This window comes from Amphibalanus amphitrite, unplaced genomic scaffold (genome assembly GCF_019059575.1).
Source record: "Amphibalanus amphitrite isolate SeventyFive unplaced genomic scaffold, NRLGWU_Aamphi_draft 000061F_arrow, whole genome shotgun sequence".
In the NCBI taxonomy this organism is placed as follows: Eukaryota; Metazoa; Arthropoda; class Thecostraca; order Balanomorpha; family Balanidae; genus Amphibalanus; species Amphibalanus amphitrite.
In genome coordinates this window covers 1,343,017-1,367,205 of record NW_024881557.1, presented here as the reverse complement: position 1 = coordinate 1,367,205, position 24,189 = coordinate 1,343,017, and the positions used below count along the sequence as shown (strand labels likewise).

The following is a 24,189-nucleotide window of genomic DNA, read 5'->3' as shown; positions in this document are numbered from 1 at the left end:
GCAGGCGTCGGGGTAGGGGATGGGTAGGCGGCTCTGACGTCACGGCTGCGTGCGGTGGACGGTCCGCTGTGGCCAGTCCCGACCGGCCACAGCGGTCGCTGTGTGCGGTGACGCAAGGCTGACATAAGGACGCAGTGGGCGGAGCTTGGAGGCTGTGTGCGGTCCGACCGCACACAGCCTCCGTGAACAGCCCTCCGTAGGGGAGAGCGGGGTGAGTTGTATCATGTCCAAGTTGTATCAGGGCGAATTGTGCCAAACTTATCCAATGGATGGCGCTCGCGACACGACCAGCCGACGAGGTTTTCCGGGCGCCATCTTTCCCTGTTCTGTCTTGTGGCTGAGTGGACGCGTCTCGAGGTGAGAGCCGATTTTATGTTTTTTTAATGTCATTCTAAAAAAATAAGTTGCAAGAAAATGTGTGTTCTGGGCATTTAGATGTGCACGAATTTGAAAGATCTCCGTAGCGGTGGTGAGGGTAGGTTCTAAGGCTGCGTGAGTGAAAACGGATTTCTCCAGCTGTCCGCTGTTTTTTTAGCACGAGGATGTTTTTCCAAGATGGCGGCTAGGTACATGTTGTATCAGAGCCGGGTGGGGTATGTTGTAACATGTATGTATGTATGTATGTATGGGTATGTTGCTTTTGATCGCGAAAGCTAAGCCCTGGCTCGCGTTTGTAGGTAGCTAGTCAATGCTCGTTCCATTTCGGCACAATGTGTTGGCTTCTTTGCTCTTAACGGGCCACTTTTGCGTCTAGTCTGTTGATGTTTCGTTCGGATTGCATTGACCTAAGTTTGGTCTAATAAAGTGAAGCCTTTGAGCATACCTATACATTGTATTAACCCCATTTAATGTTGTTGTTATGTTCAAAACCAGTAGGAAGCACACTCCCTGAAACGTGAAATAGTGATACAAATTACCCCACCATGTGATACAACTCACCCAAGCCATGGGGCAAGTTGTATCAAAAACATTGTTCTATTCGGGAGACCGTAGAAGAAAAACTGGTAGAGGTAGCGGAAAAGTTACTTTGCACAAAAAAGCAGAAGAATCAAGGAAGGGGATAGTATGGAAATAATGAGTTTATCACGGATAGTTACGAGGTTATGGGTCTCGGAGTAAAAACTGATACAACCCACCCCACTCTCCCCTAGTCGGTGACGGTGTCGGAGCTAATTTTAGGAAGGTGGAGTCTCAGTCGGAGTCACCAAAGTCCCATCACACTCCGCAGCCCTGCCACTCACGCACATCACAGATTGTTTTGGTCACAAGATCCCGGGCCCTGTTTCACCGCCCGACGCTGCGCGCGCTGCAGCGCGCTGGGAGCTGAGGCGTACCCCTGACGTCACTCGAATGACGTTGCGTGCGATCCGTTAGCTTATGATGAATCGCGTTTGGAACAGAGGTCCTAAAGAACCAAGTATAAAGAGAACAGAGGTTTGAGTGCAAATGCTGCTAGCGTGCTGATGGTGCTGGCGCTTGGGTGCGAGCGTTTTGCGATGACGTCATAGCGTAGCGTCAGAGGGAAGTTTGTTGATATTGCCATGGATACATGGGTGAAACTTTGACATCACCATTGGGGTCCCAAACCTCCAAGGGGGCCTCCATTTAGTGGGGGCCTCCAAGCAATTAGGGGCCTCCAATTGCGGAAGCGGTAATTTACGAACCACGTCAGGGCCTCCTCGTAAGAAATTTTCACTGGGGGACCAGAGGCTCAGAAGGCAAACCTAGGGTACTCCCAAATCCAGTTTTCTCATTGGATTTAGGCCACTTATTTTTCGTCACAGCCCGGATGCCATGATTCTTTTTTAATATTAATAAAGAAATGGTAGGTCACCTGACCTTACTCATGGATCCAGGCCAGCAGGATGACATTGTATGTGAATATCCCCCGCGTCGACCGAAATCGACGAAAATTTCTGGCTTTTTCACTTTCGACAATAAAACAAAAAGCCTTTATTATAAAAAAAAGAATTTAACGGCACAGCATTGCGCAAGGAATCTAAGCGACCCCAGAAAGTGTGAGGGTGAACCCTAGCCTAGCCCGCACCTGGGGGGAGGGTTGCCACCCCCAAGTTAGTTTTTTCTGCTCTACACTGAACATTTTTTAAGCTAGAAATCTGATTTTTGGATAGCTGCTTTTCTATCTTTTCTCAGCGTCCATTGAAAATTTCAAGTTTCTGTGGCTTTTGGGTTTGAAGATATGATCTTGTTCTTCAGGTCATGTCATGACCTAAATGACGGATACCCAATATCTTGCGTTGGCTATGGGCCTTGTGAGCTTTTGAGGCACCTTGATGTCGTTTTTTTTTTTGCCAATCTTACCTCCCACCTATCATTGAACATGATGTTCTGCCGTCTGCGATGTACAGATGTCAGGGCCAGGGTACGTCAGTAGTAGTACATACACAGACATACACACTACACAGACATACAAGCACATATCATTGACCTTGACCTAACTTGACGTGAAATGACCACAGCCAGCAAATTAGTCGGATAGTGTGACAAAGAGCTGTTCTAGCTGGCTTGGCACCAATATGGCAGCGTCATCGGTATATGATGGGTTGGCCCGCTGCTTGTGTAGGTATTTTATTCGACATCACCACAATTTATTCAAACAGAATTTTAAGCTTCGCAGTCAAGAGCAACATATTTTTTTGGGAAGAGACGAATCCAATGATACCAAATTTTACCTCATCAGGCAGTCATTGACCTTCCAGGTCAGGTCAAATTAAAGAACGTTGCTGTTTGGGGTCACCGTTGCCCGTTGGAATATCACGTGCGCTGCTCATCATATACCGATGACGCTGCCGTATTGTGGTGCCAAGCCAGCTAAGAACCTCTTTGTCACACTATCCGACTAGGTTTTTGCTGGCTGTGGTCATTTCAGGTGAACTAAGGTCAAGGTCAATGATATGTGCTTGTATGTCTGTGTGTGTCTGTGTGTATACTGATAAGTGCACCGATTATGAATGTGTCCCTATAGCATGAGATCATGAATTGAGAAACTTTTACCAAATATACAGTCAAAGAAACTTCACGAAAGTAAATTCAGCTCGCCTAAAACGCAATTTTTTTAGATGACATAGGTTGACGTTGACCCTGACCCTAGCGTCTCCACATCATCGAACAACATGTTCCATGATAGGTGGGAGGTAAGACTGGCAAAAAAGGCCGAAATCAAGGTGTCAAAAGCTCATAAGACCCATAGCCAACGCAAGATATTGGGTAATTGTCACTTGGGTTATGACATCACCTGAAGAATAAGGTCATATCTCCGAAATTATAACCACAGAAACTTGGAATTTTCAATGGACGCTAAGAAAGGATAGAGAAGCAGCTATAGCTATACGAAACATCCGGCTTCTAGCAATCAAAATGTTGAGTGCAGAACAGAAAAAAACCCTGGGGGGGGGGTGGCAACCACTGCCCCCCATGTGCGGGCGAGGATTAAATAATTTGAATATCAGGAAAACAATTTATTCAAACAGGTATTCCAACAGAGTCCCGCTTTTTTATAGGTGACCTCCGATTTGTGTACCTAGCCTCTAAGTTGCCCAGGGGGCCTCTTATTTGTAGGTACATGCAGTACAGAGAGCCTCCTACTTCGACTACTTGCACAGAGAGCCTCCTTTTTGTACATACAGCTAAGCTTCTACAGGTCGAGCGCTGGCCTCCTATTTGTACGTACAGAGAGCCTCATACTGTTACAGAGGGCCTCCTATTTGTCTAGGGGGCCTCCTATAGGTTAATGGCGCCTCCTATTTGTCCAAGTGGCCTCCTATTCGTCTAGGGGGCCTCATATTTGTCCAGGAGGCCTCCTGTTTGTCCAGAAGGTCCCCTATTTATCCAGGGGGCTTCTATTTTCCAGGGGGCCTCCTCTTTATCCAGGGGGCTTCCTACGTGTTCAGGGGCCTCCTATTTGTCCAGGGGCCTCCTATTTATCCAGGGGTCTTCTATTCGACCAGGGGTCTCATAATCGTGCAGGGGCCTCTTATTTGTCCAGAGGTCTCCTACTTGGGCCTCCTTTTTTGAAGGGCCTCCTTTTTGTTAAGGGAGCCTTCTAATTGTTCAGGGGCCTCCTATTCGTACAGAGGGCCTCTAGCTCCTACTTGTCAATGGGGGCTCCTATTTGTTCAAGAGGCCCCCTATTTGTACAGGGGGCCTCCTATTTGTCCAGGGGGCCTCCTATTTGTCCAAGCGGCTGGTATTTTCCTAGGGGGCCTCCTATTTGCCCAAGAGCCCTCCTATTTGTCCAGCGGGCCTCCTACTTGTTCAGGGGGCCTCCTATTTGTCCAGGGGGCCTCCTATTGGTTAAAGTAGCCTCCTATTTATCCAGAGGGCTCCTATTTTTAGGGGGCCTCCTCTTTATCCAGGGGGCCTCCTTCTTGTTCAGAGGGCCTCCTATTTATCCAGGGGCCTTCTATTCGTCCAGGGGGCCTCCTATTTGTCCAGGGGGGCCTCCTAATTGTCCAGGGGGCCTCCTTTTGTGAAAGGGGCCTCCTATTTGTCCAGGGGGCTCCTAATTGTCCGGGGGGCCTCCTTTTGTGAAAGGGGCCTCCTGTTTGTCTAGGTCTAGGGCCTCCTATTTGTCCAGGCCCAGGGGGCCTCCTATTCGTACAGAGGGGGCCTCCTATGTCCAATACTTGTCTATGGGGCCTCCTACTTGTTTAGGGGGCCTCCTACTTGCTCAGGGGGCCTCTTATTTGTCCAGGGAGCCTCCCATTTGTCCAACAGGGCCTCCGATTTGTCCAAGGGGCCTCCTATTTATACAGAGAACCTTCTATATGAGCATCGGACCTCCGTTTGTAAAGTAGCTGGTGCGTCTCGGGGGCCTCTACTATTGGGGTCCCAAAATGACAATTGGGGTCCCAAATGTTCGCACTGGGGTCCCACATGGGACCTCGAAAGTATACAAAGTTACACTCATGCCATGGAAACCCAACGCGCCGATGCGCGCAGCGCACTGCAGCGCTCCGCCGTGAAACAGGGCCCTGGTCACAAGATTACTAAACTAATCAAAATGATTTGTGATTTATCACTGTGTTTTGTCACCAAACGACGCGCTGAAGCCACTCTACACACGCCGTCAGAGATTCAAAGGTGCAAAAAAATCCTTTCTCTTTCGCTAGCCAATTCGCATATGGAAGCACTGTTTTGAGACAGCACTAGCGCAGATAGGACATTCATTTGTGTCGTCTTTATTTCTGGGCCCTGTTTCACCGGTGATAGCAGCACGCCGATTTTACGACTTGTCAAATTGGGTTTCCATGGAGACATCAACAGGCCCATTGCTCCAACGGGGGGCTATTAAAGCATCCAAGAGCGCAGCATCCAAAATACGCAACAACCAAAACCGCAGCATCCAGTGATCAAAACCTCCAAATAGCATCCAAAATCGGCCCTTTTGGGGGCATTCAGAGCATCCAAGAGCGAAACATCCAAGGATGCAGAATCCAAAACCGTATCATCCAAAATGGCAGCACGAGAATATCTGAGAATCGTATCATCCAAAGACGGTTCATCCAAGAGCGAAACATCCAAGCATGCAACATCCAGAATCGTATCATCCAAAACAATACAGAAAAGATGGATCCACTCAAGAGACTAAAAAGCGCCACCTGGCATATTTGTTATAAACTATTAGTTTTATGCTCGCTTGACAGGTGGCGAATGCGTCGTGTTTAGCGGCACATCTTCACGATGTGACGTCACTAGGTAATATGACGCCACTAGGTATTATACAGTGGATCCCGCTTATATTTATTAACAACCAGAGCCGACTGCCGGTGGCTGCTCTGTGCTCCCGCCGCCGCCGCCGCCGCCGCCACTCTGTCTCCCGCCAAATAGCAAGAAAGCGCGGGAACCAAAAGCGCGCCAAATCGGTGCGCCGCGTGCTAGCTCTTCGCTCGCTAGGTGCAGCTGCACTTGGCGCCGGCTGCGCGCCGCGTGGCAACTCGTTGTTCGGCCGGTACAGATCAGTGGGGGAAACTGTGGTCAAATCTTCTATTTTTGGAAGCCTTCCATTTTTGGAAGGACCTTCTATAAATGGGTATGCATTTTCCAAAAATGGAAGGCTTCCAAAATTGGAAGGTCTAATCTCAGTGTTCCCAACTGTGATTCACATTCTTTGATTTAAGTTACAGCCTTTTCAAATGTGTAACATTAATAGTTGATTTTGCCATTTATGATCATTGATATAAGGAGAAGCAGCAGTGCTAGTGTTGGTAATACAGGCATGCTATGTCAATGTACATGTACATAGTGATATAATAGCATGGTGTCCTGGCGCACTGCTCTCTTTTTCTACTTCTAGAGGACACATAGAAATTCAGAAGAGAAAACAGCTGGTCAATAACCAACCAGGAGGAACACAGCTATAGCCCTGACAAAAATGGTTTAAATTAAACTTACTATTCCTCATATAAATTGAAGATTCATGCTCCTTCGATAGAAAGTAACACGAAAAACGGCGCAGCAACGCCAATTTAATTCGTCCCATATTCCGGAAAAAACATTGAAAAATGACGAGACCTCCACCCAAATGTTTGGCAAAAGCCTTAAAAATTTGAAATCAACCACGCAATATGCTAATAAATGCAGAAAACGGCAACAAATACATGTTTTACTCGCCACTACACTCCCGAAACCGCCGCACTCTGTCCAGACAATTCCGCGCTGTAAATAAAGTCTGCGGTATCGAACAAGCATGGCCCGTCACTAAAGTACTTTTAAGGATATTTACTTTTCGTTTTTGATGCTTTTTGCTTACAAAATGTTTGATAAAGTCTCATAAAACCATCGTTTGTCGGTAAATTTTTGTCAATTTTCCACGACTCATTACTTTGAAAAATTACCTAAAATACATCCACGCTAGGATTTAGGCATCCACGCTAGATTATGGACACTTCACCATGGCGAATTGAAAGCGACCAGGGGCGATAGTCGCATTTGCCTCATGTTCGGCGGAAATCGGTAAGTTCCAACATATGCGCAACATTTTCTATATTTGGGTACGATGACGTCGTCAGCGTACCCATTTTTGGAAGATGCGTACCCATATATGGAAAATCCTTCCAAAAATGGAAGGCTTTCTAAAAATGGAAGATTTGACCACAGTTTCCCCGACTGAGATGCACTTAGCAAAGCAATGAATTGCGGACAGAGCTGTTAGCTATTGGCGCCTGGTGGCATTACCGAAAGGTTAGGAGGTCGATGGTATTTGGTTTGATGGATAACTTTACTAGAAGTTATTCGTTGAGGGCCTGAGGCTGCAGGCAGGGGCGTCGCCACGGATTTTTGACTGGGGGGGGGGGGGGACGATCGACAGAGGTGAAATCTAAAAAAAAAAAACATAAACAACACGGCCAGGCAACCGTGTTTGGGACAACACGGCCAGTTAACTTATCAAGCTAACAGGGTATCAACATTTTATACATCACGCAAGGTATGTCATAAAAATAAAAAAGAGCTTATTATGCCGGGCTTCCCCCGGCTTCCCCCACTGAAGGGTAAGGTGCCTAATTAGCGACCCTTTCCTATTTGCGACATACCTCCCTACAGAAAAGCTGGGAAGATAAATCGGGGTAAAAACAATGTCAAAAGGTCTGCCATACTTTGGTTATCAAACTAAATTCTTTTCCGGTTGCTGGTGCTTCTGGTGGAACGTTTTAGGGGAGTTGCGATAAAAATGGCCAGTTTCTTATCCAAAACGTGTGCATTTGGACCCTATCTGATGAAAAGCGATGCACATTAAGATAATGCACCTTTTTTATTCTAAATCGACAATCCTTTTCCAATTGATTGCCGTTTTCCCGTAGTGAATCTTGTTACTGTGCACTGCATGGTAGTCAAAAATGTGTCGCAACCCATATTTCCTATTTGCGCCCAACACGGTCGCAAATAGCTCAAGAAGAGAAAGAAAGGAAACAGACAGAAATTAAAATGAGGTGTTGCTGAAGTTTGCGATGTGTGGCGGGTGATACCAACTGTCGTCACCGACTGCAGGGGTGCCGATGCCGAATCCAGGGCGGGCCTCGAATATCATGCGAGATAGCCCGCGATATATGGGTTTTCGCCTTATTTTTGCCTTTGGTGCATCACGTGATCAGTTTTCACCTTCATAAAGGTGTTGGACAAACGCTCCTGTTCCAATGATTGAGTGCTTTGCGTATAAGTTGCCTGTTTGGAACCATATTGCAAATTTGCAGGCGTCGCATTTTTTGCCATTTTTATTATGGGAAAACCCATAGACTTATTAGCGACCCTCACCGTGGTCGCTAATCGGGACGAGTTCCCTATTAACGTTTTTGCAATGGTTTGCCAAAATGCTCAGTGCAAATGAATTAGTGGATATTGGTGCAGAAAATGAATGGATTTTAATAGCAAAATGTACGATCTCTTCGAAGATCAAGCCAGTAATACAGTGGCACCCATAGAGCGTGAGCAATGACGGTTCAAATTAAGGGGGTCGCTAATTAGGCACCTTACCCTACAGATCCGTATGTATTCTGAGTTTTATCATTTAAGAAAAATGATTTAGTTAAGAAACTAAGCTCTTGGGAGCGATTACCGTAGCTGAATGTTTTGCATCGAAATTGGCCGAACATGACGTCACTCTGACGTTATTTCCGGTTGACCTATGAGAAGCGAATAAATTTTCATTGGAACACGAGGTGTCAAAGTGATGGAGCCGAAGGTTCAAGGTAGTAGGTACTGCAAGTTTCGTGTGCATGGATACGCCCAGTCGTTTAGAAGATGTTGCAGAAAAGCGAGGGGAGTTCTCTGTAGTCCCCCCCCCCTCCCCACCCCCAGCGCGGGTTAATGGCAGCCGACCGATTACCTGTACCTACATTTGCAGCCCGATAATTCAACTTAGTACGGTTACAGGCAAAGCCTCTGGGCTTCAATCATTATCGTCGCCACGGGGATGGGGGGGGGGGGGCAGGCGGGGTAGCTTCCCCGCCCAAGCTCCGACCGTTTTAGCTTAATCGTTTTGAACTCGTTGGACATAAAATTTGTACCATCCTTTTTCCGTCGAGATGGTTCGAAATATGTATTTGATAGACCTCGGGTCGGTAGGTCACTTTCACTATTCGACCCACGTCAAGGTCAGGTCTTGTCTTGACCCAAGCAGGTCTTTTTGCACCTAGCGATCGACATGTCATGACAGTTTGGTACCACACTATTTACTAGTTTTAAGCACCATTATATCGTGGAAAAACTACTTTTTACCATATTTGACCTCAGATGACCTATCCATTTCAGTAAATGGTATCCGGGTCATCCTCACCACTCCAGAGCCGGTGAGGGCCCTTAGAAACTGGCGGGGCCAGCTGGGATAACTGGGCTTTTAGGTACCGGTGCGGGGCCCTCAGACTTCGGCCCCAAGAGACCTAAGGGGGCTGGGGCCCTTAAGAGCCGGCGAGAGCCTTTCGATACTGGCCCATGGGGCCCTGAGATAACCTGCAAGATAACACCCGCACGTACAGCCCACCGCTAAAGTACCTAATGTGTGGTTTTACCAATCTCAACGGATGGCTTTGACCGACGATTTTTAAATGCGGACTGATTGAAAAGAAGACGTCAATAGACAAAGTTGTAGCTGCAAGGGTGAAGATACATGTAAGCTACATTTAAAGTCTCGTTGCAGTCTGGCTAATCGTTCCTAGGCTTCAGAAGCAGAACATACCCATGACTGAAACCATACATTACTTCTGCTGTGGACTGTACCTGTTTAGGACTTAAAGTTCCGGTGCGGGGCCATCAGGCTCGGGCTGGGGCCCTCGAGCATCGGGCTGAGACAAGCAAGCGCCTGTGAGAGCCCTTATTAGCCCGCATGAGCCCGCAATGAAATGTGGATGTGCAAAAATTAGTGTTTGCAGTTTGCACACCTTGGAATTTTCAACGTCTGCAATTGCACATGCCCTGCCTCCCCCCCTCGCCGGAATCCGCAGCCCCATAATCCAAAGTGTTTTTAAAAATATAATTATTCTGTATAATAAAATATCAACATCAGCGCAAAAGATCTACACGCAAAAGCTCTACAGTCTTGCTTTTTGTAGAACACTAAACACTTGGTATGTTTAACGTTACGGTCCGTTTGAAAACTCGGCCCGTATTAATGCTGCCCGGCCCGTATCAATAATGACCGTAAGGCCGGCCTGTATAAATTCGGGCCGGTCAGTAGGTAATCGGCCGGTAGGGCAGTTCTAATACCGACCGGGCGGTATTAGAACCCAATGTTTTCCTCACGGCCATATCAAAACTCGGGCCATATCAAAACTAAGCAAATAGTCATTATTCGATGTACCTACCCATTAGCAACGCAGGCCTGCAGTGGACTTATTTTTTAATGCTGTACAGTGGAATCTGCTTAATAAATCCTCGAATAATAAATCCAGCCGCTTATTGTGGCCGCTTGAGCCATAGGCGGCGGAACGGGGAGGGCACCGGGGCACCGTGTCCCCTTTTGATTTTGGCATTTTAACATGAGCCCTATAGGCGACGCATGAAAAGAATGGGACCTAAAGTCGGCAGTGCCCCCCCCCCCCTTAATTGAAGGTGTTCCGCCGCTACTGGCTTGAGCTGTTCCCGGATTTTCTCCATAGATATCCATAGTTTATCAATCCGCTTAATAAAGTCATTTTGGAGCTTCGAAGTCTGCAGTGACGTCTCCCGACTCGAAATGTGGCATGGCATCCAACCCGCTCCTTAACTAAGGTCCGCTCCTTGACACTTAACTAAGGTCTGGTCACAAAGTCAAATAGCCCTCTAAAAAATGTGGTCCTTTAACCGTATAACTTATTTCCTAGAAGTTTGTAATTTTGTGTAGTGCAAGTGCAGGACTGCGGGATCGGAGCCGGAGCTTGACAGCTCGTCAGCTTGACTTGACAGCTCTGGCCAGAGTCGGAGCTGGAGTCACCGAAGTCGTTTGTACTTCGACTCCGAAGTCAGAGTCGACATTCTCTGGCTTGAAGTCATGCTCATTGCTCTTAACTGGTTAGTCGAAATTTATGAAGCCGTTTTAGCCGATCGTGGGCAGGTGGGATAAGAGCTGTAGGTTCTGTTGACCGTTGTGACTGGTGGACGGTGGTTGTATCAGTAAAGAGGTCAGACCAATATAGGCCCACACTGAGTATTCAAACCTCCTGGACCCTCTCATACCACACACCGTTCCGTCATTTCTATCCTCAGGACAGTCAAATCCCTCTCCTCCACGCCTCAACTCCTTGTTCCGGGCTGGACGGGCAACTTTATCCCATGCGGGAACCCCCGATAAGAGCACGACCGTAACCGGGTGCGGTGACTGGTGTGTGCTTGGGGTGCTGGTCGGCCTGCCCCTCTGGACGGGCTCAGCCTCGTCGACTCATCAGGGTGCTCGCCCAGACCAAATGTCCCCCCCCCCCTCCCCCTCCCCCTAATTCCCATCTCCTTCCGGCTCTGAAATGGTCTCGTCAGACCGAAAAGTCCTAACCCAATAAAAAAAAATCCCAGACCGTGGCGAGGTCCTCTGACCTCTCACACCAGCATCAGGTACTCTAAGGTCATGGTGAACTGGTGAGCCCCTTCGGCTGTCGTTTTGCCTAGCACGGGAGGATGGCCGTTTAGAAGTGCTTGAGTATTGTGAATATTCGAATGTGTGGCTTATGCAGCTGTCACCCCACCCAGAGGACCGAACTTCAGCCTTTGGTGGGTGTACAGTCCACAGCAGAAGTAATGTGGGGTTTCAGTCATGAGTATGTTCTGCTTATGAAGCTTAGGAACGATTAGCCAGAGTACAAAGAAACTTTGAATGTAGCTTAGGTATATGTATCGTCACCCTTGCAGCTGCAACTTTAGCTATTGACATCTTCTTTTCGATCACTCCGCATTAAACAATCGCCAGTCAAAGCCAACCGTTGAGATTGGTAAAACCCTACATTACTTTAGCGGTGGGCTGTACCTGAGCCGCTGAAGTGTCTGAGTTCTCAGTTGTACCATCGAACTGACCAGCATCAGTAGGTATTCTTTTAAAAATGGTTTATTTCTGTTTACATGACTCCATATTGAATGACCGTTGCAAATAGTCACTTTTGAAATCCTTTATGGCCGATTTTTTTTAGGGGACGTCCCCCCGGATTCATCGACTGCCGGCGGGGGGGGGGGGCGTCCCCCGTCCCCCCGCTTTCGACGCCCATGCTATCTATAAACACTCTCAAACATCGGTTTATTGGAAAACATGACACACCCGAATATTGCACCCGTTACCCCTTTGTGTGACCCTGAGGTTATCTCAGGTCATGAAGGGTCACCAGCAGTTTTTTTTTAAACTATTTCTTTTGAATTGATATAAGAGACGACAGACGTGCTAGAGCGGTAAAAACATGTCAGATGTGTTCAACTCGGCGATACGGATCAACTGATATGCAGCATGACCCTTTCCGGTCAGGCCATGCCCTGACCCGAGGTCAAATTTTCCAAATGACCTTAGAAGTCCGAATTTCATTCGACGCGACTCGACGAGGGGAACACGTTGCTGGTAAAAGTAATGTCGTGGCTCCCTTCAGTCAAAATCTGTTACCTAAAACTTTTTTCGTATAAACCAGGGATGCGGAGCCGTGGAAATTTCAGACGGTCCGGCTCCGGCTCCGGTTCCGAGTAAAATGGTCCGGCTCCGGCGGCTCCGGCTCCTTCTCAGTAGGTACATCCCCTATGCGATTAATTAAATACCTACGGGTGGAAGAGAAAGGGCGATTGAAATTGGATTGGTACACGTTGCCTCTGTATTTGCATAACAAGGCTAATTTGAATAGTGAATACCACATGGCCTTGCACTGTCAAACCGAACTAGGTCAATAATTTTTTCTTCTTAAAAAAAGAGCCGGAGTCACCCCGTTTTTTGACGGTTCCGGCTCCGGTTCCGGCTCCGGGCTATATTGTTTTACGGCTCCGGCTCCGGCTCTGGGCAAAATATGCCGGCTCCGGCTGCTCCGGCTCCGGCTCCGCACCCCTGGTATAAACGGCTATTTTTATATTTTTTGCCCTCTGGAACATGGAATATATCACATAGGACAGGAAAAAGGTTAACTGTGAAGGAACGGGAGGAGCTGACGATGATAAGCGCGATCTGACGGTGAGATGAAGATCCTTGCGGAGGCTTGGTTACGGGGATAGTATTAGTGGACACTTCACGACTTATTAGGCACTTCTGGTGTGAAAACAAAGGGCAATTAATAAACCCACCTTCGGTATCGGTCTCCATTATCGACACTTCAGCGGCTCAGCCTACCTACATACGTGTCGCGCTTGGATACGCTGCAATGCGTCTTCATGTCATATGTCAGGTTTGTAGAGGTATCGCAGCGATGTCGCTACCAGCAGCTACACACCTCCGTCTTGAGGATGTAAGGTCATTATAGGGATGCCACTGTATAGAGACTCAGTGATGTCATACAATTCCGTCACTTATGAACCGTACGTGCCACCACCTATCGGACAGCCATTGAACTAATAGTTTACAGCTTGTACAACAGATGTCACTATTTTGGATGATACGGTCTTGGATGCTGCGGTGCCAAAAATGTTTTTTGGATGATACGGTTTTGGATGCTGCACCCTTGGATGTTTCACTGTTGGATGCTGCAATTCCTCGTCCTTGGTTGCTGCCAATTTGGATGATACGATTTTGGATGCTGTGGTCCTGGATGTTGCAGTTTTGGATGTTTCGCTCTTGGATGCTCTGAATCATCCCTAAGGGGTCGGTTTTGGATGTTATTTGGACGTTTTGATCGCTGGATGCTAAGGTTTTGGATGTTGCGTCCCTTGGATGCTGCGCTCTGCGTATATTCGAATGCAGTATGAGTAGAGCATGGGTCCCGAAAAATTCTTCAGAAACTAGAGAAATTCTCGCGGGGCAGGACGTCTGTCAAACTAGCAGCGAGCAGCGAGCAGCGAGTCCAGCAGCGAGAAACGGGCCATCCCGATTTAGCTGGAAATTTGCTCACAGAGCCTTCTCAGCACGCTGATTCCGAAAATCATGGTCTCTTGGGTGGGAATCTTTACCGTTCTCGAGATAGAACCCTCTAAAGTTTTCGACACCCATGACCGGGCCATCCCGATTTGGCTGAAAATTGGCTCACAGAGCCTTCTCAGCACGCTGACTCCGAAAATCATGGTCTCTAGAGTGGGAATCTTTACCGTTCTCGAGATAGAACCCTCTATAGTTCTTACCACCCATGACCGGGCCATCCTGATTTGGCTGAAAATTTGCTCACAGAGCCTTCTCAGCACGCTGATTCCGAAAAACATGGTCTCTAGGGTGGGAATCTTTACCGTTCTCGAGATAGAATCCTCTAAAGCTCTTACCACCCGTGACCGGGCCATCCCGATTTGGCTAAAAATTGGCTCACAGAGCCTTCTCAGCACGCTGATTCCGAAAATCATGGTCTCTAAGGTGGGAATCTTTACCGTTCTCGAGATAGAACCCTCTAAAGTTTTCGACACCCATGACCGGGCCATCCCGATTTGGCTGAAAATTGGCTCACAGAGCCTTCTCGGCACGCTGACTCCGAAAATCATTGTATCTAGAGTGGGAATCTTTACTGTTCTCGAGATAGAACCCTCTATAGTTCTTACCACCCATGACCGGGCCATCCCGATTTGGCTGAAAATTTGCTCACAGAGCCTTCTCAGCACGCTGATTCCGAAAATCATGGTCTCTAGGGTGGGAATCTTTACCGTTCTCGAGATAGAACCCTCTAAAGCTCTTACCACCAATGACCGGGACATCCCGATTTGGCTAAACATTGGCTCACAGAGCCTTCTTAGCACGCTGATTCCGAAAATCATGGTCTCTAAGGTGGGAATCTTAACCGTTCTCGAGATAGAACCCTCTAAAGTTTTCGGCACCAAAGACCGGGCCATCCCGATGTGACTGAAAATTGGCTCACAGAGCCTTCTCAGCAAGCTGATTCCGAAAATCATGGTCTCTAGGGTAAGAATCTTTACCGTTCTCGAGATAGAACCTCTAATTTTCTTACCACCCATGACCGGGCCATCCCGATTTGGCTAAAAATTGGCTCACTCACAGAGCCTTCTCAGCACGCTGATTCCGAAAATCATGGTCTCTAGGGTGGGAATCTTAACCGTTCTCGAGATAGAAACCTCTAAAATTTTCGACACCCATGACCGGGCCATCCCGATTTGGCTGAAAATTGGCTCACAGAGCCTTCTCAGCACGCTGACTCCGAAAATCGTGGTCTCTAGGGTGGAAATCTACCGTTCTCGAGATAGAACCCTCTAAAGCTCTTACCACCTATGACCGGGCCATCCCGATTTGACTGGGATGGCCCGGTCGATTTGACAGACCATGATTTTCGGAATCAGCCGCAGCGTGCTGAGAAGGCTCTGTGAGAAAATTTTCAACCAAATCAGGATGGCCTGGTCATGGGTGTCGAAAACTTTAGAGAGAGGGTTCTATCTCCAGAAGGGTTAAGATTCCCACCCTAGAGGCTATGATTTTCGGAATCAGCGTGCTTAGAAGGCTCTGTGAGCAAATTTTCAGCCAAATCGGGATGGCCCGGTCTTTGGTGTCGAAAACTTTAGAGCATTCTATCTCGAGAACGGTGAAGATTCCCACCCTAGAGACCATGATTTTCGGAATCAGCGTGCTGAGAAGGCTCTGTGAGCAAATTTTCAGCCAAATCGGGATGGCCCGGTCATGGGTGGTAAGAATTTTAGAGGGTTCTATCTCGAGAACGGTAAAGATTCCCACCCTAGAGACCATGATTTTCGGAATCAGCGTGCTGAGAAGGCTCTGTGAGCCAATTTTCAGCCAAATCGGGATGGCTTGGTCATGGGTGTCGAAAATTTTAGAGGTTTCTATCTCGAGAACGGTTAAGATTCCCACCCTAGAGACCATGATTTTCGGAATCAGCGTGCTACATGGTGTGTCAAAAGTGGAAATAGCCGCCCGGCTTTAGTTCGCCAGCCTTGTCAATAGATGGCAGTACCACAATATGGGCAGCGGATCGTGCAATCGACGTCAAATTTTCGTTATCTGCTAAGAATTGAATGGCGGATCTTTTCATGCAAGAATCAAGTAAATCGGTCCACAACTTTTCTAGAAACAGAGATATGAAGTCAAACAACCTGCCAGAAAGGCGGCGCGGCGGCCGCGCCGGCGGCAGCCGTTACGCGCCGCCTGGGAGACTGGCGGCGCTGAACGGTTCCGAATTGGCACTGCACTAAAACCTGTTAACTGCTTGGAATAGTTATTATAGTAAAATTTTCATTCAAGTGAGGAATAACCAAGGGCAGGAAGTATGTATGCTTGTGTGCGTACTATGTAAGCCAAGAAACTGCATTAGCAGATACTCGCTAATATTAGATCCAGCCAAGTCCAAACGCATTCCAGGTGATGTGTTTCTGATGGGTCAACAATGTTTATCGTTCGAGGGCGGATACAGTTTTAACAATACAAAAAATATTTTTGCACAGCTCTATTCCTTGAATAATTCTCTTCAACGCCTCATTCCTAGTTAAGCGAATTAGCCCACCCTGGTTGAATAAATAAGGCGATTTCGTCACAAGGTCGGGGAAAACCGACCGAAAACGGCCGCGCTCAATGTTAATTTGGGCATGCAGACTCTTAAAAACTCGCATTGGGCGGGCAGGGTTTCCCAGGTATTGGCTCCAAAACACCGTATTCGGCTCCCGAATACGTCCATGTGACCCGCCTCGTTCCTAGTTAAGCTCTAATAAGATCAAGTGACTCATAGGGAGCGAAAAAGCGACAAAAAGCATGAATTTCCCTATGGCGGCGGGCTGCCGGGTTGCCAGACGGCGCACCGGCTATTTCCACTTTTGACACACCATGAGAACTGAGAAGGATCTGTGAGCAAATTTTCAGCCAAATCGGGATGGCCCGGTCATGGGTGGTAAGAAATTTAGAGGGTTCTATCTCGAGAACGGTAAAGATTCTCACCCTAGAGACCATGATTTTCGGAATCAGCTTGCTGAGAAGGCTCTGTGAGCCAATTTTCAGTCAAATCGGGATGGCCCGGTCTTTGGTGCCGAAAACTTGAAAAAAAAGGGTGCCGAAAAAAAGGGTTCTATCTCGAGAACGGTAAAGATTCCCACCCTAGAGACCATGATTTTCGGCATCAGCGTGCTGAGAACTAAGGCTCTGTGAGCCAATTTTTAGCCAAATCGGGATGGCCCGGTCATGGGTGGTAAGAGCTTTAGAGGGTTCTATCTCGAGAACGGTAAAGATTCCCACCCTAGAGACCATGATTTTCGGAATCAGCGTGCTGAGAAGGCTCTGTGAGCAAATTTTCAGCCAAATCGGGATGGCCCAGTCATGGGTGGTAAGAACTATAGAGGGTTCTATCTCGAGAACAGTAAAGATTCCCACTCTAGAGACCATGATTTTCGGAGTCAGCGTGCTGAGAATGCTCTGTGAGCCAATTTTCAGCCAAATCGGGATGGCCCGGTCATGGGTGTCGAAAACTTTAGAGGGTTCTATCTCGAGAACGGTAAAGATTCCCACCTTAGAGACCATGATTTTCGGAATCAGCGTGCTGAGAAGGCTCTGTGAGCCAATTTTTAGCCAAATCGGGATGGCCCGGTCATGGGTGGTAAGAGCTTTAGAGGATTCTATCTCGAGAACGGTAAAGATTCCCACCCTAGAGACCATGATTTTCGGAATCAGCGTGCTGAGAAGGCTCTATGAGCAAATTTTCAGCCAAATCGGGATGGCCCGGTCATGGGTGGTAAGAACTATAGAGGGTTCTATCTCGAGAACGGTAAAGATTCCCACTCTAGAGACCATGATTTTCGGAGTCAGCGTGCTGAGAACTGAGAAGGCTCTGTGAGCCAATTTTCAGCCAAATCGGGATGGCCCGGTCATGGGTGTCGAAAACTTTAGAGGGTTCTATCTCGAGAACGGTAAAGATTCCCACCCAAGAGACCATGATTTTCGGAATCAGCGTGCTGAGAAGGCTCTGTGAGCAAATTTCCAGCTAAATCAGGATGGCCCGTTTCTCGCTGCTGGACTCGCTGCTCGCTGCTCGCTGCTAGTTTGACAGACGTCCTGCCCCGCGAGAATTTCTCTAGTTTCTGAAGAATTTTTCGGGACCCATGCTCTACTCATACTGCATTCGAATATACGCCTGCGCTCTTGGATGCTTCAATACTCACCCGCTCCAACACTACCACAAGTGTGACGTCAGCTCGCGCAATTTGATAGCAGCGTGGTAGCAGCAGCCCGTGAAACACCGCCCTTCGGGCAGCGCATCCACCAATTGTAAAATTGTAAAATTTACAATTGGTTTACTATTGTAATTTTATTTACTATTGTACTAAATTTACTATTGTAAAATTTTCTCTCCACCAAGCCAACCAACCAAGCCGTAATCCCTAGCAAATCCTTAAGTAACCAACAAAAATTAGTAACCAAGCTAGTCACATTTAACAAATTAGAAATTAGAAAAGAATCTACGACAACCTCGTACCTTGGTCATACCTACAAGAATTAGGAGTGGTATTGAGGAAAGAGTCTCCTTAATCCATTTGTGTTGCGATTTCATCTCAATCTCCAAATACGCAGTACGCGCTAAGTCAGGACACCTCTTGGCTCTCCCTAGTCCTGCTAGTGTGAACAGCTGGCAGCTGCCACCAAGGCCCTAAAACATAGCCGCCACTGGCAGCCACATATTGATGTACTGCCTTGGCTGCCGCGAAGTTGAAGTGTTTAAGTCAAACAGTGCACAAGTTGATAAGGTTATGACTTACGAGGCATAATACATGTAGGGTAGGGGACATAAAAGGTTTTGTATAGCCTTGGCATAGGTAATGTATGCATTTTGTATATTGATGTGCATGTATATGTAGTATGTACGCAACAGTCATGAGCTTATTTATGGTGCAAGGAGAATGATTAATTGTCATGCCTTAGCTTAAAACATTTGGTTCAAGCATTTGGTGACAAATGATAAGTACTTATGGGTAGGCTGCAGTCTAGACCAAAGCTCTAGAGCTAGGAGACCTTTGGCAATCACAAGGGAATATAATAATTTTACTTGTTCCCCTTACAGCAGTTCGAATTGCAATAGCCAGATGTCTCAACAGGCAATATTCACATTACATGTTTTTTTTACGTGTTATGGTTCAAATCACAATGAACATACCTTTCTTCAATACACTGACACATTGTCAGTTTACATGTTGCTTCTAAACAGTTGGTGTTTGCACCAATATCAATGTTTGTCTTCTTCAGACTCCTCCCAAAATCCAACTCATGTTGATGTTCTGATGAGGCCGAGGGAGGAGAATATTGGCAGTGATTGTTGGATCAGCAGAAGCGTGGAGGAGTGAGGGAATTTTTATGAGAACTGGTTAGAGGGACTGAGTGGAATTCAAAGGATTTGCAGGGACTGGGGAAGTCCAAAGGCAGCCTTCAGGAAATAAATTCAATGTTGTTTGTCTGATCAAAATTTGTTTGTAAGTTGCATAGGGGATTAAGATGCCAATGGGTTTCAGCTTTCATTGTATTTTTTTCTATTAGTCTTGACATATGTAGTAGACAGTGACGTCTTCCATGTTACTACCAAATATTATTTTGATGGTGTTTTTGCCAACATTTTCAGCACAAAATGTTGATCAGAGGGCAGTTCACGGACACCGCAAACTGCTGAGTGCGGTGTATGTCGTGCCAGTGTGTGCACTGTGCAGCAGGCGTGGGGGTAGGGGATGGGTAGGTGGTTATGACGTCACGGCTGCGTGCGGTGGACGGTCCCCTGTGGCCGGTCCGGACCGGCCACAGCGGTCGCTGTGTGCGGTGACGGAAGGCTGACGTAGGGACGCGGTGGCACACAGGGTCCGTGAACAGCCCTCTGCTGTTAACCTTTCAGATGATGGAGCCACTTCTTTTGATTGGAGGAGCTTTTGTCAGACTTTATTTGATGCACAATGACTTCTTCAAGAATCTTTGTGATGGCACAATATTTTCCACTCCAGTGTCATCATGGAAGAGAGGTGAGATTAGGACAATACTTTGACGATTTTTTAAGGTTGTTGATTGATTTCAGATGCAAACTAAAATATTTGTGAATTAGATCATAGAATAAAAATTGTATTGCTGCATTCTATTTGTAATTTGAAAAGCTTTTGAACATGTTAAAGGAGTACTGGAAGAGGTTATCTACCTCACTTAATCTAACTTAACATCTACCGAGCACCAACATCTAACCTCAAGCATAAGCTACCAGTACTTTGACCAAAGAATAATCAATGAAGCATGTCAGAAAACAGGTACTTATTTGATTTCCTGTATCTGCAGGACTGTTCTTCATGAACTGAAGTTGAAATGTATTTCTTCTTTCAGTGACTGAGGGATCATACCTGATGGGACAAGATATATCCCCCTACGAAGGTGACATGGTCCATGAGCCACCATTAACCTTACTGCTGTACAACCTCCTTCTGCAAAACTTTGCTGGCATTGTACCTGCCTTCTTCATCTTGGTAGATCTACTCACTGCTCACATTCTCAAGAGGACAGCTGAGAAATTTGTTCAGAAACAGGTAAGCTCATGCTCTGTCATGTAAAAAGGAAAAACATGTTTTACTCATCTTCCTTATGATTCCTTATCTTTTCTTACTATACTGATTGCAACATAATTGTCAGTGAATGCTGTTCTCACCTATGTTCTGTATGATATGTGTCAAGGCTCAATGTACTTGAAAAATGTGTAGCTATTCTTAACACCATAATACTCTTTGTTCAGTGTAATTTCATTCCACCACAAACCACTATCTTGAAGAGCACACATGCAAAAATCAAATCACATTCACCTACACACTGACAGTGTGACACATCCCTGGTGAAATGACCATCATGTCCCTGTTACAGGAGAAGCCAGCTGTCCGTTCCGGCGCCGCTCCACCCTCCTCTCCGTCCCCCGTGCCGCTGATCGTGGCCGCTGTGTACCTGTTTAACCCGTGTACGGCGGTGAGCTGCGCTGCGCTCAGTACGGCCGGGCTCCACCAGCTGCCGCTGGTGCTAGTCTTCTACGCGGCCGTTACTGGTCAGTTGGCGGGAGGGACGAGTCCGGTCAGGTAAGGGCAGGGGAGGGACAAGGGTCCGGTCAGTGAGGGTCAGGGACTTGGTGAGAAACGGGATCTGAGTCAGTGGAAGACAGGTCGAGAGGGATAGGGTACAGTCAGTGGAGGGGCGGGGGAGAAACAGATCCAGTCAATGGAGGACTTGGGGGACCACAGGGGAGCTGGGACGAGGGGAGATGGCGGGGCGAACGGGGCTGACGGACGTGTGGAATGTTTACTGACATCCGACGAATGTCCTTGAATGTTTTTGGAGTTTGGGAATTCTCAGTATTCCAAAGATCATAATAAAATTTATGCTCCTAACCGAAAGCGGTTTAAATAGAGCTAGTATGTCAGTCGGTGTGAAAAAGCACCGAGACGTTATCACCCATGCGGTTGACTGTTGGCCGTGTTCAGTGTTGACTGTGTTCACAACGCAATTATGTGTCGTTTGCCGACGTGACCCGTCGCCCGCCCGGCGCCCCAGAGCGCTGGTAGGCGTGCTGGTGGGTGCGCTGGTAGTTGTGGTATGTGACCCGTGGCCCATCTGCCGCCCCAGAGCGCTGGTGGGTGTGCCTGTGCAGTCTGTCGGTCAGCTGCTACCTGGACCTGTACCCGGTGGTGCTGCTGGCGCCACTGCTGGCAGCTGTCGGCGCCGCCGGCCGCAGCCGCCTGCTGGCTGCCCTGCTGGCCGCTGGCTGCTGGGCCGGCCTGCTGCTGCTCTCGGCCCACGCCCTGGGCGACTGGAGCTTCCTCCGGTCCACCTACGGCTTCATGTACGTACAGCTGCCGCCGGGAGGTCGTGGAGAGGATATGGGAGGTGGGGTGGGTGGTTGAAAGTTCAGACCTTCGACTCGACGTCTTGCTTATGTTGGTTAATGTGCACACTGCACCAACTTAGAGATTCATGCCCGTGGATTAGTTTCATGATCGTGTTTCATGCCCGTGACCCCATGAACCGCTCCCCTGACAGTCTATGGACGTGGGACCTGTCGCCGAACGTTGGCCTCTTCTGGTACTTCTTCACCGAGATGTTCCAGCACTTTGAGTCGCTCTTCATTGCCACATTCCAGATCAACGCGTTCATATACGCGGTGCCACTAACACTGCGGTAAGTGGTCCAGGGCTTCCTTCGTGATATGTGCGTTCCCACATGGTTCAAGGCTCAGGCTGTGATATGTTGATGCCGATTTATAAAACAGAACGATAACATTCGTCTCATCAAATGTAGTTAAATAAAATATAAATGGTCGCCATATGAACGAAAGGGAGGGTGGTGATACATGGCCGTGGGTAGTATTGCGCTGGCTCGTTGCACATTGTTCAATGCTCATGTATCCGTGACTGTTGCTTGGCAAATAATTATTGCGACATAAACGTAGAGTTTCGCAAACTATCGCGTCTGCGCGTTTGAAGGAGACCCATGATCAGGTACATGGTACCGTTGCGGTTACGTCCGTCGCGAGCGTTACCCATACCCGTCTCGACTCCACCCAGGTTCCGCGGCCAGCCCGTGCTGGTCATGTTCGCCCTACTCGTGCTCATGGTGACGTTCAAGTCGTACCCGAGTGTAGCCGAGGCCGGCCTCTACCTAGCCCTGCTGCCGCTCTGGCGGCCCCTGGCGCCGCATGCGCGCTACGGCTTCGTCGTCACGTGCTTCTACGCGTCTGTGATGGTGCTGGCGCCCGTCATGTGGACCCTGTGGATCCACGCCGGCTCAGCCAACGCCAACTTCTTCTTCGCCGTCACACTGGCCTACAACGCGGCGCAGGTGAGCCGAAAGTGGCGCAACTGGGAGATAGGGCGATGTGACGCCGGGGTTTGGTGACTGAGCGTGTTGGAGAGTGGTTTATCATTTACTTTTTGATAGATCAGCCTGGGGTGGCCGATGTGGAAATGATCGAAGGCTTTTTTTGTCCTGCTTTTCTGGTAGCATCCATGACACCAGCCTCCTCCATTTTCATGCCTTCAAATGACAGTCGATCTTGTGATAACTTTTTACCTGGTATCGGTACTGTTGTCAGTTTTAGATGGGATGGAATTGACTGGTTCTGGTGACCGTTGGGCCACTTTTTCTGTTTATATGCTGTCGCTGTTGCAATCCAAACCACCAAACCCCAAAGTAAAACTCGTTCGGGTTAGCCCGGTGACTGACGTCCTCCCGCTCTCGACAGATTTTCCTGGTGACAGATCTGCTGTTCGCTCAGCTGAAGCGGGACCACGTGCTCACCCACGGCACCGCCAAAGAGGTGGAAGGAAAGCCGGCCAAGCTCGTTCTCTGTTGATCTCACGCACACAAAGACACAGGGTAGGGCTGTGAGGCGCTCCAGCTGCTGCCCGGTCGGTCGTCTCCGCTGTCCAGTGCGCGAACACAGGAAGACACTGCCTGTGTTCGGCCGGTAGTACCGGCTGCCCAGTCTGTCACTGGTTATGACCAGTGATGTCATGACCAGCGGTCACCAATGACGCGATGACCATTAACGACCATTGACGACCATTGACGTCATGATCAGTGACGTGAGGTCCAGTGATGTCAGTGAAAAGAGTCAAGCACAATGCACCGGGTCGCTGTTTGTCAAACGGCGCGGCATTTTCCAGAATGGACCACTGCTGTTGGGTCCGTTGCAAAGTGCAGCAAGGTTGTGAGTGTGATCCGTGATTTAGTCCAGCCCGCTGCTGCTGACTGGAAGCTAAGGCTAAATGGCACGGACGGCTAAGCTGAGATTCGGGGGTTCGCGTAGCTCATTTTCTAGTGAGTCCTGCATATAATTAATTGCGGTACCGCTAGTCAGTGCGATTCTTCAACTGAGATGCCGACGTATCTCGCGAGTCCAGTGAAGCCCATGCCTGATGCTGCTCCCGGCAGAGTTACGTGGTCATTCCGCTGCGCGGTTTTGTCAGTCAGTCACTTTGTTTGTTTCAATCATCACGTACGGTAGTCGTCGCGAACTGCAGTCACGTTTGCCGCATATTTGTCACGCGACGCCGCCGTCACTTGTTCTCCCGTCGCCATCGTACCTCCATCATGTCACCATTGTGTCTGTTTGTATGGCACGGGTAATAAATACCTGTCGCCAACAGCGTTCGCTGTGTATTCCTACCAGC

At 48.1% G+C, this 24,189-nt stretch overlaps 1 protein-coding gene across 7 annotated transcripts; it reads left to right on the top strand.

The window, feature by feature from the left end:
- Positions 1 to 167: 167 nt before the first annotated feature.
- LOC122378523 (phosphatidylinositol glycan anchor biosynthesis class U protein-like) lies at positions 168 to 24,167 on the top strand. 7 transcript variants are annotated; one of them, XM_043359662.1, is made up of 8 exons: positions 168 to 211; positions 19,893 to 20,016; positions 20,366 to 20,565; positions 20,894 to 21,068; positions 21,644 to 21,860; positions 22,058 to 22,195; positions 22,582 to 22,855; positions 23,259 to 24,167. In XM_043359662.1, the coding sequence occupies exons 2-8, from the start codon at positions 19,893 to 19,895 to the stop codon at positions 23,367 to 23,369; spliced, it is 1,239 nt and encodes a 412-aa protein (XP_043215597.1). In that variant the 5' UTR covers positions 168 to 211; the 3' UTR covers positions 23,370 to 24,167. The 7 variants fall into 7 exon arrangements, with proteins under 7 accessions (XP_043215597.1, XP_043215596.1, XP_043215605.1 ...); XM_043359661.1 differs by lacking the exon at positions 168 to 211 and adding an exon at positions 18,149 to 18,202; XM_043359670.1 differs by lacking the exon at positions 168 to 211 and adding an exon at positions 18,191 to 18,286.
- The last annotated feature ends 22 nt before the right edge of the window (positions 24,168 to 24,189 follow it).

Excerpts from the sequence above, each read along its gene's own strand:
- LOC122378523 (XM_043359662.1), top strand. The coding sequence starts at position 19,893 with ATGATGGAGCCACTTCTTTTGATTGGAGGAGCTTTTGTCAGACTTTAT. Across the intron at positions 22,196-22,581 it reads GCGGTGCCACTAACACTGCG|GTTCCGCGGCCAGCCCGTGC; the intron begins GTAAGTGGTCCA and ends GACTCCACCCAG. Across the intron at positions 22,856-23,258 it reads TGGCCTACAACGCGGCGCAG|ATTTTCCTGGTGACAGATCT; the intron begins GTGAGCCGAAAG and ends CGCTCTCGACAG.